At 38.0% G+C, this 13,698-nt stretch overlaps 3 protein-coding genes across 3 annotated transcripts in view; 1 reads left to right on the top strand and 2 right to left on the bottom strand.

The window, feature by feature from the left end:
- LOC124185963 (dynein axonemal heavy chain 2) overlaps nucleotides 1-11,842 on the top strand; it is a 670,443-nt gene extending 658,601 nt beyond the window's left edge. The window contains exons 48-50 of the mRNA XM_046577226.1: nucleotides 1,354-1,872; nucleotides 10,204-10,354; nucleotides 11,688-11,842. Coding sequence (XP_046433182.1) covers nucleotides 1,354-1,872; nucleotides 10,204-10,354; nucleotides 11,688-11,842 — 825 coding nt within the window. The remainder of the gene's footprint in view (nucleotides 1-1,353; nucleotides 1,873-10,203; nucleotides 10,355-11,687) is intronic.
- On the bottom strand, nucleotides 3,184-5,304 carry LOC124185965. Its single transcript, XM_046577229.1, has 2 exons — nucleotides 4,734-5,304; nucleotides 3,184-4,687 (listed from the first exon to the last, which is right to left on the bottom strand). The coding sequence occupies exons 1-2, from the start codon at nucleotides 5,296-5,298 to the stop codon at nucleotides 4,611-4,613; spliced, it is 642 nt and encodes a 213-aa protein (XP_046433185.1). The 5' UTR covers nucleotides 5,299-5,304; the 3' UTR covers nucleotides 3,184-4,610.
- LOC124185964 (peroxidase-like) overlaps nucleotides 10,999-13,698 on the bottom strand; it is an 80,350-nt gene continuing 77,650 nt past the window's right edge. Inside the window, exon 5 of the mRNA XM_046577227.1 lies at nucleotides 10,999-12,673. Coding sequence (XP_046433183.1) covers nucleotides 12,507-12,673 — 167 coding nt within the window. The 3' untranslated portion in view covers nucleotides 10,999-12,506. The remainder of the gene's footprint in view (nucleotides 12,674-13,698) is intronic.

Genomic DNA, 13,698 nt, shown 5'->3' with positions numbered 1-13,698 from the left:
CGTCTGTCAAGTCCGCTGTAATGGAATAAAATCTCGCGTCGGCCAAATGGATATATAGTTAAGCGGTTGTTAATGTATAGTTAAGCACATTTTTTAATAACTTTGTTACTTCTGATTGGAGTTGGACGAAAAATTGTAAACTACTATTTTGGGGGTTACTGAAACTTAATTCAAAAGCTAGTTGAAAAACTCGGTATGAGGGATTTAAAATGGCGGTTTCAAATGCCGCTAGTTACAACTAGGCCTCAGCACCTATGTACCAAAAAGTCAACAAGTGGAATAAGTCTTTTGAATCCTGTTACTCAGGGGTTTTTGGGATTGCTGATGATGAATCCGTTATCAGAAAAGAAGTATTGCAAAGTGGAGGATCCAAAATGGCGAAGGCAAGTCTTGAAATTTTTACAGGCACACCAAATTTCGAACTTGAATATAACAAGAAGAAATTTTTAATAAAACTAAAGATGAACTCCGACTCAGCCTTATTTTCACCCTCAGACGGAGCAGATTCAAGGAATAACTTTTGCATTGGACTTAAGACCCCAAAAACCCCTATAAGTACACCAAATTTCGGAGATGAAGACAACACCAAAATTCATACTTAAACTGAAAATTCACCCCGACCAACCCCTGTTTTCACTTTCAGGGGATGGCAGATTCAAAGAATAACTCTTGCAATCGAATCGGAGACCCCAAACTTCGAATTTGAATATAACCACAAAATTTATAATAAAACTGAAAATTTACCCTTTGTCACCCCTATTTTCACCCTCAAAGGGTGGAACATTCTTGAAATAAGTTCTGAACTGAAATCAAGGATTGAAAAAATCCCCGGGTATCAATTTCGGTCTAATTTGTTCGATTGTATGTGGCTACCAGTTTTGGCACGAAAACTGTAAAAACTCGTACCAGTCAACCAGTTGAATTACAGGAATCTGTAATTAGTAAAGGATTTATTATGGTGGTTACTTTTTTTAGCATGGAGCTCTTTTTCTTACTTATTTTAAAGTATATTCAATATACAAAACAAATGTCTTCGAACTTGAATACAATCTATTGTGATAATCAATCAGTTTCATCGCAATCAGTGCATGAGTAAATCTTGTGATCATTACCCATAGCCGCATGGGCCACCCAAATGTGAAGAAAAATAACATGGTTCATACACACTGGATGTCTACTACCCTGGCTCATCTTCTGATGACTGCCAACGGAAGACCAACGCTACAAAAGATGTAAAGCGTTAAGTCCGAGACATGGGTGGTTACCCATTGTGTACTCGGAGGGTCAATATAAGTTTTCATGCAAATTTTGACGGAATTATAAATTTCAAGTGGCAATATTTTTCAATTTCAGGTGATGCAACTAGCATTGGATATTTTTACAAAGATACCAAATTGTATTGACTACGAAACAACAGATAAATTGATAGGACCTATAAAAACTCCACTGGACGTTGTACTGCTACAAGAAATTAGTAGATACAACGCACTGCTAGTTCAAACGCGGCTGAGCTTGAGCGACTTACAACGTGCGATAAAGGGATTAGTTCTCATGTCCACTGAATTGGAAGAAATATTCATCTGCATATATGAAGGACGCGTTCCAACACCCTGGCTTGCAACATATCCTTCGTTAAAACAGCTTGGTTCCTGGACAAGAGATCTCAGATATCGCGTGGAACATTTTTCAAAATGGGCAGAAGCGACTCATCCACCAATACTGTTTTGGCTGGCAGCATATACTTTTCCAACTGGATTTCTCACAGCAGTCTTACAAACGTCAGCAAGACTGTGGAATGTTTCAATCGACTCTTTATCCTGGGATTTCACTGTTTTCTCCGTCGAAGATAGTACACTTGTTGAGCCACCCACGGTAAAGTACCAGCTTATGTTACCTGAATATTTTGAAGGAACTTCTTATGGTGCGCCTATGCATAGACAGTTTCTGAGTGTAGAGTAAATCGATGAGATCGACACACAAAATTGACACACGGTATTTTCTTGGAAGTAAGCGTAACGAGCAACAAGGCCGAAAGCGAACAACGGGGCGGGGTAGGTGCGCACAGCGCGCAGTAGCGAGTGCCGAACATCGAGAAGCGTAGGAACCGAATTTCGCTTTCAGTATAAAATAGATATTAAATTTCATAAGACCAATTTCTTTATGATTTCATGAAATAATTATCATTCATAAATATATTCCACTTGAACAAAGATTCCGCTTAAAATGAATTTCATATAAAATCGCCTAAGAAGTTCCTTTTACCGGGCGCCTGGTGACGGCCAGAGTTGTGTTTTTTTTCAACTTCTGATTAGTTTGAAAGGGATTTCCAGCTCTAGAACCTGAGAAAACTTCTCTCAAGTAAGAAGTTCATAGCATTGGAAGTTTTTTTTTTTAACCGTTTATTTTAAGTCGCGCGTCTCTTTTGAGTATTAGCGACTTTGTTCTGAATACATTTTACATTACATATTTGTTATTTCTTTGTGTTGGCTTGTATCCTCTAACATTGACGTGGTAAATTTCATATAATTCATAGGTATGCTATATATTTTTTCTACATTTCGTTATATAAGTTCAATTCCTTAAGGTATTTAATGATGTTTTCACAGACTTCAGGTGATTGTAGCATTTCCTTGACGGTGTACCTCAAATTCATCTCTATTCTTATGCTATTTCTTGCCTGACAATCTTTGAGAACATGCATCACTGTGTTGGTTACCCCACAATGTTGGCAGCGTGGGGGTCTACTTTGGCGAAAAGGTACTCGTGCGTCAATTTTGTGTGACCCAATCTTAACCGTTGAATCACTACTTGGTCTCTCCTTTTTTTAAACGAAAACGCTGGGTTCTACTTGTAAACATCTGATTTTATTTCTAGGCTCCATTGATTTGCTACGCGTTTCCATTGTTGATCCCAGCTTGTTAATATTTTATCTTTCCAGACTATTTGAATAGCTCTAAAGCTTATTGGATATTCTATGTCGTTGTTGTTCCGCTGGTCTATAGCACCATTCTGTCCAGTAACCGCCTCTTTGTATCTTTTCGCACATTTAGTCGGAATTTGGCAAAATACAATTTCGTACCGTGACTGAATCAGTTGTTCAGTAGTCTCTATCAGTCTCAATATAAAATCGTTTTGCTTATATTTTGCCACGATTTTTGCATGTATGTCTGCGATGTGTCGGCTAAAATAACGAATTTTCTTTTGTCGCTTTTTTCCATCCATTTCAGGGCTTCTAATATAGATAATGCTTCGGCCTCATTTTTGCTGTGCAAGTTTGACATTTTTGTGATTCTAGGTAATCCATTAGGCGTCATCATGCCGCTATATAAGTAATTTTCGGGATCTTTGTCACTGAACACAAATATGATTTCGTGAGTTGGATATTTTGCTTTAAGGGTGGCTGCAACTACTTGTTCCATCCTTTCTATAGGTACCGAATCTTTTAGTTTATTTAACACTTTATCCAGGTTTATATCGAGATCTTGCCAAGGTGGTTTTTGACACAGCTTTCTGGATATCAGACTGGGGATGGGAATTTCTGTATTTGCTATGTCTGCTTGTATTAATTGAACACTCGATCGATCACTATGCTCATTATTTTTTATGAGTAACTCGTAAATTGGGTTGGGCGGGTAGGCGAGCACCGCTGCAGCATATTGCACTGTGAGTTGCTTTCTTCTTATTTCTAGTGGCACGATGTTGGCTTCAGCTAGTAGACTTGGTATAGGGGTGGATCTCCAGGCCCCAAGGCTCAGTCTTGCCCCAGTGTTGTTGACAGGGTCCAATTCCTTTAGTAATGTTTTCTTTGCTGTGCCGTATATAATTGCGCCATAATCTATTTTGCTGCGAACTACTGCCATGTATGTTCTTCTAAGTACTTGCATGTCCGCTCCCCAACCCTTGACGGCTATCATTTTCAATATATTAATGCGTTGGGCACAATCTGCCTTTAGTTTTCTAATGTGATGTTTCCAGCTCAATCGTTTGTCAAACATCAGCCCTAGTGTTGTTATTTTGTCTAGAACTTGTAAGTTATTATTTTCCAAAGTTATAGCCGGTTTCCGTTTGGAGTCTGATTTTTCAAACAGAATCAACTGTGATTTTTCTGGAGAGAACATAATGCCATTTTCACTCGCCATGGTCACAAGTTTATTTATCATTTTTTGCAAAATTTTCCTTGTAGTTTCCAGATTTTTACCTGCTAACCCCATCGTCAGATCGTCCGCATACATTGCCCAAGTTTTTGACTATTCGGTCACGCCAAAGCATCTCAAAACATTTCTGAATGTCTAGACTAGCCATCAGAAAATGCAGTTTGTTTTCCATAGCATTTTTTATGGAATTTTCTATTAGTACAAGGCTATCGATGGTTGACCTCTTATTCCTGAAGCCACTTTGAAATGGTGACAGTGACCCTTCTGTTTTAAGTTTCCAGTTTAATCTCTTTTGGATAATTTTTTCCATTATCTGGCACATATAGCACGTCAGTGAAATTAGCCTATAGCTTCCTATGTGCAGTTTCTTTTTGCCAATTTTAGGAACGGGTACGATGATTGACTCTTGCCATTTTTTCGGGAACACTCGCTTTTGCCAAATTTTGTGAAAAAATATTAGAATGTGCTCAAGTACTTTTCTTGGTAAGTTTTTGATGAATATGTTGAGCACGCTATCTGGCCCAGGGCTTGAGTTTTTCGTTGAGTCTATACTATTCTGCAGCTCGTCCATTGCTATTGGCATATTGATAACCTGTTGGATATTTTCTTCGTCTTCCAAGTCTACAGCCTGAGCTTCTTCTCTCTGCTTTATCATTATGAAATCTCTGGTGTAATTATTGTCGCTGGAATTTTGAGCATATTGTTGTGCAAATTCATTAGCGATATCAAGATCATTCTCTAATATTTCATTATTCTCTTTCATAAGGTATGGAAAAGTACTACTTTTGGTTTTTCCACCTATACGTCGGATTTGGTCCCAGACTTCTTTTGTCGATGATTGTGAGTTGATCCCTTCTACGAATTCTAGCCACCCTTTTCTTTGGCAATTCAATATAATTCTTTTCGAAGTTGCTCTGGCTTTGTTGTATTCTCTTTTTGTCTTTTCAGTTTTATCCCTCTTGTATATATTTTTTGCATGCTTTGTGTTCTTCAGGGCTTCGTCGCATTCTTTCTTCCACCAGCTGAGCTTGGCTTTGTTGCTCTTATCTGTAGTTTTCTGTATTGTTGATTCCGCTGATTTCATAATTATGTTGGGTATTATTTCCAGGTGCTCGTCTATATTGAGTGGGTCGTAGTTTCCCATAGTCTTCTACTTCTTCGAGCGTATGATGATCTGTGTAACTACAACTTCGTAGTTTGAATTTACGGCAATTTCTTTCGCAGGTATCCCAGAAGCAATGTACGTAGCTACTCCTCCACTAGCTTTGGATACATTCTGACTATTTTTGAAGAAGCATTCATAGCCTTTGAGGCCGATGTGATTTTGATCTTTGAAGTGAATTTCCTGGACGCACATTACGTTTGGTTTTTTTTCTGAAATTATTTTCTTAATAAAGGGTGTCTTTCTGATTACCCCATTAATATTCCATTGATTGATTGTTTGATGCATTTTCGGTTATTTCTTTAATTGTGTTAATAATTCTCGTAAACCTATTCTTCATCGGAGCATCAACTTCAAAATATAGGTTCTTCAGAAATTCCGTAATTTTGTTGGGTTCATCAGCGTATTTGTTTATTATCATTTTGGCGTTAGTCTTCTTACCTCCTTGCATACTCGCTAGGAAATTTATCAGCTGGTCAAAGTTCATGATGTTATGATCTGCGTTGATTTTGTCTTTCAAAGGCTCGAGTGATTCTTCGAGTGAGTTCTTATTTTGACTGGCTGGGGGTATTGTTTTCAATTTCTTGGCGTGCTGTTTCAAATGTCTGAGTTTGTGATTCTTCGCTTTCGGCATTCGTAGCTGGATCGATGTTTATGTCCTCATTCATGTTGTCTTCGTTGTTTGTGTTTGCATTGTTTGTGATTACGTCTAATATCTCTGGTTGTTCGGATTTATCGCTCGATGGAGCGATTTCTGAGTGTCCTCTTTTAATTAGTCCCTTGAGTGATGGATATTGTCTGTCTCTTTCTTGGGCGTTGTTTCTTTCGGCTATTTCGTTTGCGTGTTCAAATGCTGTACGAGTGTCTATGAGGTTTGGGCAATTTTTAGCTAGGTGGCCTTGTTCTTGACATTGGTAACACATTAAACCGTCATTGGCAACAAAGATTAAACAGGATTCGTCATCGTAATTAAATTTCGTGATTGGCGGGAGTTTATTGTAATCATCTGGATGTATGTACATGTACACGGATCGTCTAGAACCTGTGATATGAGCATATTTTGTGTTTTTGGTATTGGCTCTAAATGCTGTTACACTTGACTTTCTTCTTATATTCAAACTATCGATATAATCCTGTAGAGCCCAAGATCGGATGACCGCTGTGATACATTGGAAAAAATTACTCGTTTGTTAGGTATTACCAATGGTTTGACCTCAATTTCAAAGTTCTGTATCTTCAATGTAGGATGTTCACTAACGAATTTGTCGGTTAGTTCCCTGGTGGCTAGGTAAATTTTGATCACGTTGAAACTTTTGTATCCTGACACTACTAGATCTGGTTCAACTAGGGCTGTCACGGCATCAAAATAGTGTTCTAACACAAGACCTTTTTTAAATTCACACGCGAAACCTTGGTTCTTTTTTGGTAGTGGGTTGTTCTGTATTTCTCGCGCATATCCTGGACATTCTGCTTTAACACTGTACTCGGCTATTTTAGTTTTCTGTTGTGGTGTATTTTCTGCTGTTGGTTGGGCATTATAACTATTAATTAATGGTTGTTTATTCAGCCCGGGTTCAGGGGGGAGACCAGCCTGAGCACCGTTCATTGTGCCACTTCACTATCGCTCCTTTACACTCTATTCGCGTATTGTATTCACACGTCAACACTAAGACAAGGCTACCTGTGTCGCGCATAGGTTAGGAAGACGCGTCTGCTCGCGATGAGCTCCCGAGCATCACTGGAATTGGAAGTAATGACATTGTGAAATTATATACTGTCACCGCCAATGGCATATATGTATGGAATGTCTGAAATCTGTATCTGTGATATATGTCTCATCAGTTCTCACTCCTGTTACATTATATATTTCTCCGTTCGTATGCCCCGTTTCTTTCTTCGGCATGTTCACATTGTTTGACCTACTCTTCGTGACTGTTTCGAAACAGCTATACCGACAGTATCACTCAGCACGCGAAATAAAGTGAACGTCTCAAAGTACATCCCTCTCTTCATTTCGATTTCCAAGTTATCTCAAACTCTTTCCCATCTGAAAATCTGTAGGGTCAAAAAATTGAACAATTGCCATATCTGAACAGATACGTACCATATTGATATCCAGGTGGATTATCTTGGATATCGGTGTGTAGGTTTTGATCTGTCGCTGAAATCAGGCAAGTGTTGCAAGCGAGGTTGTAGGGCTCGGGTGAGCTTGTGGAGGTCTGGGGAAAGATAAGCGGCTTAATGAATCTCGTACTTGCTGTTTATCGCCAGGTTAATAACAGCGGAGTTGGGCGATCTTTGCGATGTTTGCTTATGCAGTGGGACTGGATGTAAGTGTTTAATTACACATGAATTTGCGTACATGTGAAGTAGTGGCACTGTGGCTTAAAATAGCAGTTTCTTAAATTCCATTGCCGGAAATTTTAAAATTTCGACGACATCGGTGGTCTGGCGCTCGATCACTTGCCCTTGAATTCAAACTTGAACTTGAACTTGGGCTTGGACTTGAACTTCAAAGTAAACGCGAATTTGAAGAAGACTGAATCTAGTCTCCCAGAAAAATGCCGTGGTGAAATTTCTTCTGATATTGTTGTGCGTTTGGTAATAGTTATCAGAAATCATCCGTTGTGGGTAGCAGAATAGATTTCACTGATGTTGGCAAATTTTGCATTTGCTTCTGAAAGAGTTTCTTCCAATCACTTCGCGCAGGCAGTAAGACGAGCGAATCTGTTGCCACCCAAATGTTACGGAATAGAAGGGGTTGATTCGACGAGCGGTTATCGAACCACCTCTATACCAACCCAAGATGTTTCCTGGGTTATTCAGGTCGAGTTTCGTCGCTGTCCTCGGTCTGTGAATGACGGGAGGAGTTATAATGAGGTGAACAAGGTATAAGCTTTTAAGTGTATGAAGGCTTTATTAGAACTGAAAAATGTGCAATGGCATAACTAGGCGAAGTGAATTAAGAATAGGAGATGTGATTATTTTGTTTCCAACTAAGGTTGAACTTGGAAGTTGGAGTTGAAATCGATTATACGAAAATTGGAATAGAAGTTGATTTGACGAAGGCTGGAATTGAAGTATATTTGATGGAGGATGGAATAGAAGTGTCTTGAAGCAAAGAATACGAGTGCACGAAAGTGCGAGAATCCATGCTAGTGGTAGAATTAGCGAAGTAAGGGCGATAACGAGTGGCGTTAGGCTGGATAGAAATAGGAGGACAGGACTGGGACTAACGTTTCTATAAGGAATGTTGAAGAATTAGCAAGTAGAGGGAAGAGGTGGTCAAAGAAGATGCGAAATGTTAGGGGACATGATGCGTATAGGGAATGGCCTGGATATCGAAAGATTAGGTCAGGCAGGAGATGTTCAATTCCGCCCAGGAGTCAGAAGAAAGAATAAATTGCAAATTTTTCTCAATTATACTACATTAACAATATGCCGATAAATTACAGACGCACGATTAAATAAATCCAGCAATCTGAGATGAACTACTCACTCTTCTACTGCTATCACTTGATACGCACATATATGTATACAGCTCTCTTCTTCCTCTCTTCTTACTCTCTTCTTACCCTCTTCTTACTACCTACTTACTACCTGCACTGCCGACTCTCTATTGCTCACTTTCTCTCTCGCTGTACACTCCGCCTACCTTTAACTCACACTCCTATTACCCCTTTCTCTACACTTTGCTCGTTAAAAAAAACTCTTATCGCAAATAATTTGTGAGAATATTATTTTTTAAATCAGAATTGAAAGTCAGTCTATTATGGGCCGTTGTTTGAACATTCACGTATGTAACTCTGGACTTTGCGAATTTCGTATGAAATTTTGATGTCAGATAGAATGCCCCGTATGAAATACTTACTTGAAAATGAGCTTAAAGTATGTCAGCAGTTATTGAGATGAAAATTTTATTTGCAAAGGTAGTTTGTTTATTTTAAAAATGAAGTTAAAGATTAGTTCTTTCTGATTACTTTGTGGAATATCGGTGAGAATCAGAAAAAAATTGTAGAACAGAAGAGTCATGATATGGAATTTTCTAGAGCGCAATAGCAGGATCATACAATTTCGTGAATGCAGAAAGTATGGCACAGATAAAATGTAAAGAAATTATGCCTTGAAGCCCGTAATATAGGATTCTTAGTAAGATCGAGAGTCTAACAAGCCTAGTGTTCCAGTGGTTTGATATTACATTTCCGCTGATTTCCCTTTTTTGCCTTGGAACAATATATATCTGACGTGCCTACCTTGTACCTCCTTTGTAAAAAAAGTTTTTAATTCGGCTTAACAAGTTTCTAGTCATTCTCGAGCTCACATACGAACAAATATTTTTATATATTAGTCAAAACTACGGTCCTATTCAAAAAAAAGTGCAGGCCACTTTCGACAGTTCATAGTACACAACAATTTAATGTTGATTAAAATGGAATCGGTCGTTTCAAAAACCACTGGATAAACGGTCACGAAGAAATGCTGGTTTTTGATTGCAAACAATTATTCAGAGCAAATTAGCTCCTACGTTTCACGCAGAAAATTCGTTTACCTGCTTACTTACCACGGCTGATCGGCTGAAGAGTGATGTGATGCAATTTTAACTTAAACTTTTGCATCCGCGCATTCATTTTGCTGGTAATTTCGCGCTATCACCTGACACGTTGCCGCAGGATCATGGGTGACCTAAGTAGCCTGCACTGACCATTGTGGATCAGTTTCATCACTGCTTGGCTTCAACTTTACGGATTCTTTAAATCGTAGGATTGGTTTATAACAAAGAACGGCGTGATAAATAGTGAAATCAATGTTGAAAAATTCAAATTAAACAATGATTCCGAAGCCTAAGGAACACTCTTCCATTAATTATTGGTGGCTTAAATATTATAGGACGGTGTATATGTTCGATCCACATACTTGGAAGGTGCTGGATGGGACAGAAGGATTGGGATGTTGACCGAACCTACCCCAATGCAACTTGTGTTCAATATGCCCGTCATATATTTCAGACCTATGGAAATACTTAAGAAAAAAACAAGGGGTAAATATATTCTTACATCAATTTCTACCTATACCAGTAATAAAGGGAGAAACAAATGACCATAAGCAGACGAATGGCTGACTGAACCGTCAAATCAAACCTTCAGGTGTATCGAAACCATAAGTAATCAAAATCTCTAGTGTACGAATATTGCCATCAAAATAAATAGAAGATGATGAAATTTATTCGATGCCATTAACATCCTAAACGATATTCCGTCAATCATTCCGATTTTGCCGATAGTCCTGGTAGTTTAACATTGAAGTGAATTTTTTTCCAACCCATAGTGTTCAGACAGTTATAAGAAATCAAACTTACTATAGAAATTACGATCCGATGAATTGCTACCTAATTATATTAATAATTTGGAATTGGGGGCATCCATTAATCACGTGAGACTCACGATGGGGGGAGGGGTACTTAAAAATATCACGATTGATCACACGGGAGGAGGAAGGGGTTGAGGGCAATATCACGTTTATTTTTGGTGCATTTTTTCTAAAAACACCGAGTATATTCAGAGATTTTTATTGGTTTTATCACCTTTTTAACCCATGCACGCGAGTAGTCGATTGGCGTGAAAAATCACGTGATAACGGGCAAGGGGGGGGGGTTCACCAAAACCTCATGTCTGATCACGGAGGGGGAGGGGGGGGGGGGGGTCTAAGATTGATTATAAAGGCATCGCGTGATTAATGGATGCCCCCATTGACCATTTCCACACAAATCTTAGCAAATTCAAATGAATGGCCTGTTGCAAATTATTGGTACAGATAGTCGGTAACTTGTTAAAACGCAATTTTAATGGCTCTTCTGATAACTAAGGACCTTTCCGGAATTTTCATAGTAAAAATTTTGTGGTTAGAGGTTTTTTCAAGAACATTAGTGTTCTTGACCTTATTAAATAACCTGGCCACACGTTGAATATAATTGATTATAACTGAATGAAAACAACTAGTCTTATGAAGCTCTGGTATAAGTTTAAATTTCAAGCAAATCAAAAAATTATAGAATTTCACTAATCTCTCCTCTTATCTACTTTCTATATTACTCGGATCAAGCTTTTTTGAACCCAATTTAAAATTCAAACCTTAAAAATATTGTCTTCGTTTTTAACCAAATAAATAGTAACTAACACAGACAGCTCGAAATCTTTCTCAAGTCTATATGTCTCTTAAGCACACCCGTTATAATACAATAATGAGATTTGTTTGCAATTCTGATATGGTATTGTCAGAAACCTTAGTGGTTCTTCATCTATCTTCACCTTTTCGGATACTTTGAGGGATACAGTGGATAACTCTGATGATGATTCTTTTAATGTTTTTATCAGGATTGTACAACTGCCCTTGCTATTACTACCCACAAAGATGTGGCGGGCAAGGAAGATCATCCTTCGTTGTGGCTGTTGATTTGAAAGCAGGGCCTGAGGGACCAGATTTTTGGATCAAACGAGGGACGGCACTTTTATTAAGTCTTGCCGTATGATTGCCTACATTGTTATTGGTTACGTTGATGAATGACGAAAATGAAATTTTCTAAACTGCAGAATATATAGTTTTAAAGAGTTATGATGAGAAAAGAAATTACCACCTAATTTTATTCATTTTCACGTATGAAGTCAAGTACTATTTTACATTCTATATCACTCTACGTCAGCTTGAAAATTTTGTTCTATCGTTTTCACCAAATACATGATTTTCCTCTTAAACCTGAAAATATTGACAAATACATACACACACCCACACACACATTTGTTCAATACCCATATCTTATTAACTTTTAATTTCATTGTTGAGAATAGGGTATTGTTAATTATTGGTTACCAACACATGTTTAGATCATTAATTGTTAAACCCAAACTGTTTTTGAAATAAAATCGGATTTCTCCAGTCAGTTAATTTTCACCATGTATTTTAAATCATCCTCGATACTTTTCCAGCGTATAATATCTCGGTCTCATGATTTGTGTAGATGAATAAGCTGAGCTATCCTTGATAGTATAGATTGATGTGATCTGACTATCAGTTGTAAAGTCTATAAACAGATTTTATACTCAAATGTAACCTCGTCACTCGCAAATTTATCTGTAACATAATCATAATTGCCGCTTGGGCTCAAATTCGCTCGTGACATTTACAGCAGTACGCTTTTATTCTTTCCACTTATCCAAGGATGGGCCCAAAATATCGACACAAGACATTGCTGGATTATTGGGTCCTCGTGCACGCATCACCTCCGCTTGAATTTTCACAATTCCATCCGAGCACTCGCAAATCAGCTTGGCAAGTGAAGTCTTCCGTATTTCTTGTAATTGGTCTAAAATAAATAATATCCACTGTAAATGAATACGATACAAAGTAGGTAAATTATGACATGTGTAACCCTACGTCACTAGATCTCTTCGTAAAAATATGCCGATCATTATTCGAAAGATAATTCACTAATCTGTATCATTTTTTTTGCAACTATAAGAAATGTCCATTCGTAATAAGATTTCTATACAAACAATGAATACCAAAGTCCTATCTAGTAATTGATAGCGCCTAATAGCAGTCTTGATAGATCAGGTAAGTAATGAAGTTCTACGAAGGAGTAATTAAGCGTCGACATAATAGAAATCAAAAAATCATAGTAGTCTAGTCAAATTACGGCTGAAAATGGGTTGAATAAACATAAAATACCCTAGTTTGGGGATTATGAAGGATCGATAGGGGGGTGTATTCTGAGCATAAATTCCAATTTGAGGGGTTCTCCGAAGGTCAGCTCAAGGTCATTTCGATGAAAACGCGTTTAATTCGATACCTCGAGAACGGTTCTCATCGGAAGCAAAGGATTCAAAAAGGGTAAACATAACATCTACACACCACAGTCTCCTTACATCGTGCATGCAGAGAAGAAATTCTTACTCACACATAAAACGGACACAGGAAAACAAATTTGAACTCATTGGTGATGAGAGAAATTAACGACAACAGAGTCAGGGCGGCTAGGTGGTCTAGTGGAGTAAGTCTCCGGTAAAGCATCTCTAGATACCAGGTTCGATTCCTGGCTCCGTCGTTAATTTTTCAAATTCACCAGTTTTCAAATTTACATTCTTTCGGAAAAAACCAGTGCATATAAACTGACAATTCAGAGACTTTTCGCTGATATTTCACTAATTTTCTCTAGTGGTATACTTGTTATTTGATTCACAAGCAGAGAGTAAAAAATCACGTAGGGTTTGTTCTTTAAAAAAACCTTTGTTCATCTCTTTAATACTTTCAATTACACTAGCTGATGATTGTGTTTGTTCGCTCGCTGGTTAAGCATTGTTACTCGCTCGCTACGCTCGCTCGGTTGTT

Source organism: Neodiprion fabricii, chromosome 7 (assembly GCF_021155785.1).
Source record: "Neodiprion fabricii isolate iyNeoFabr1 chromosome 7, iyNeoFabr1.1, whole genome shotgun sequence".
NCBI lineage: Eukaryota > Metazoa > Arthropoda > Insecta > Hymenoptera > Diprionidae > Neodiprion > Neodiprion fabricii.
This window is presented reverse-complemented; position numbering and strand designations above follow the sequence as displayed.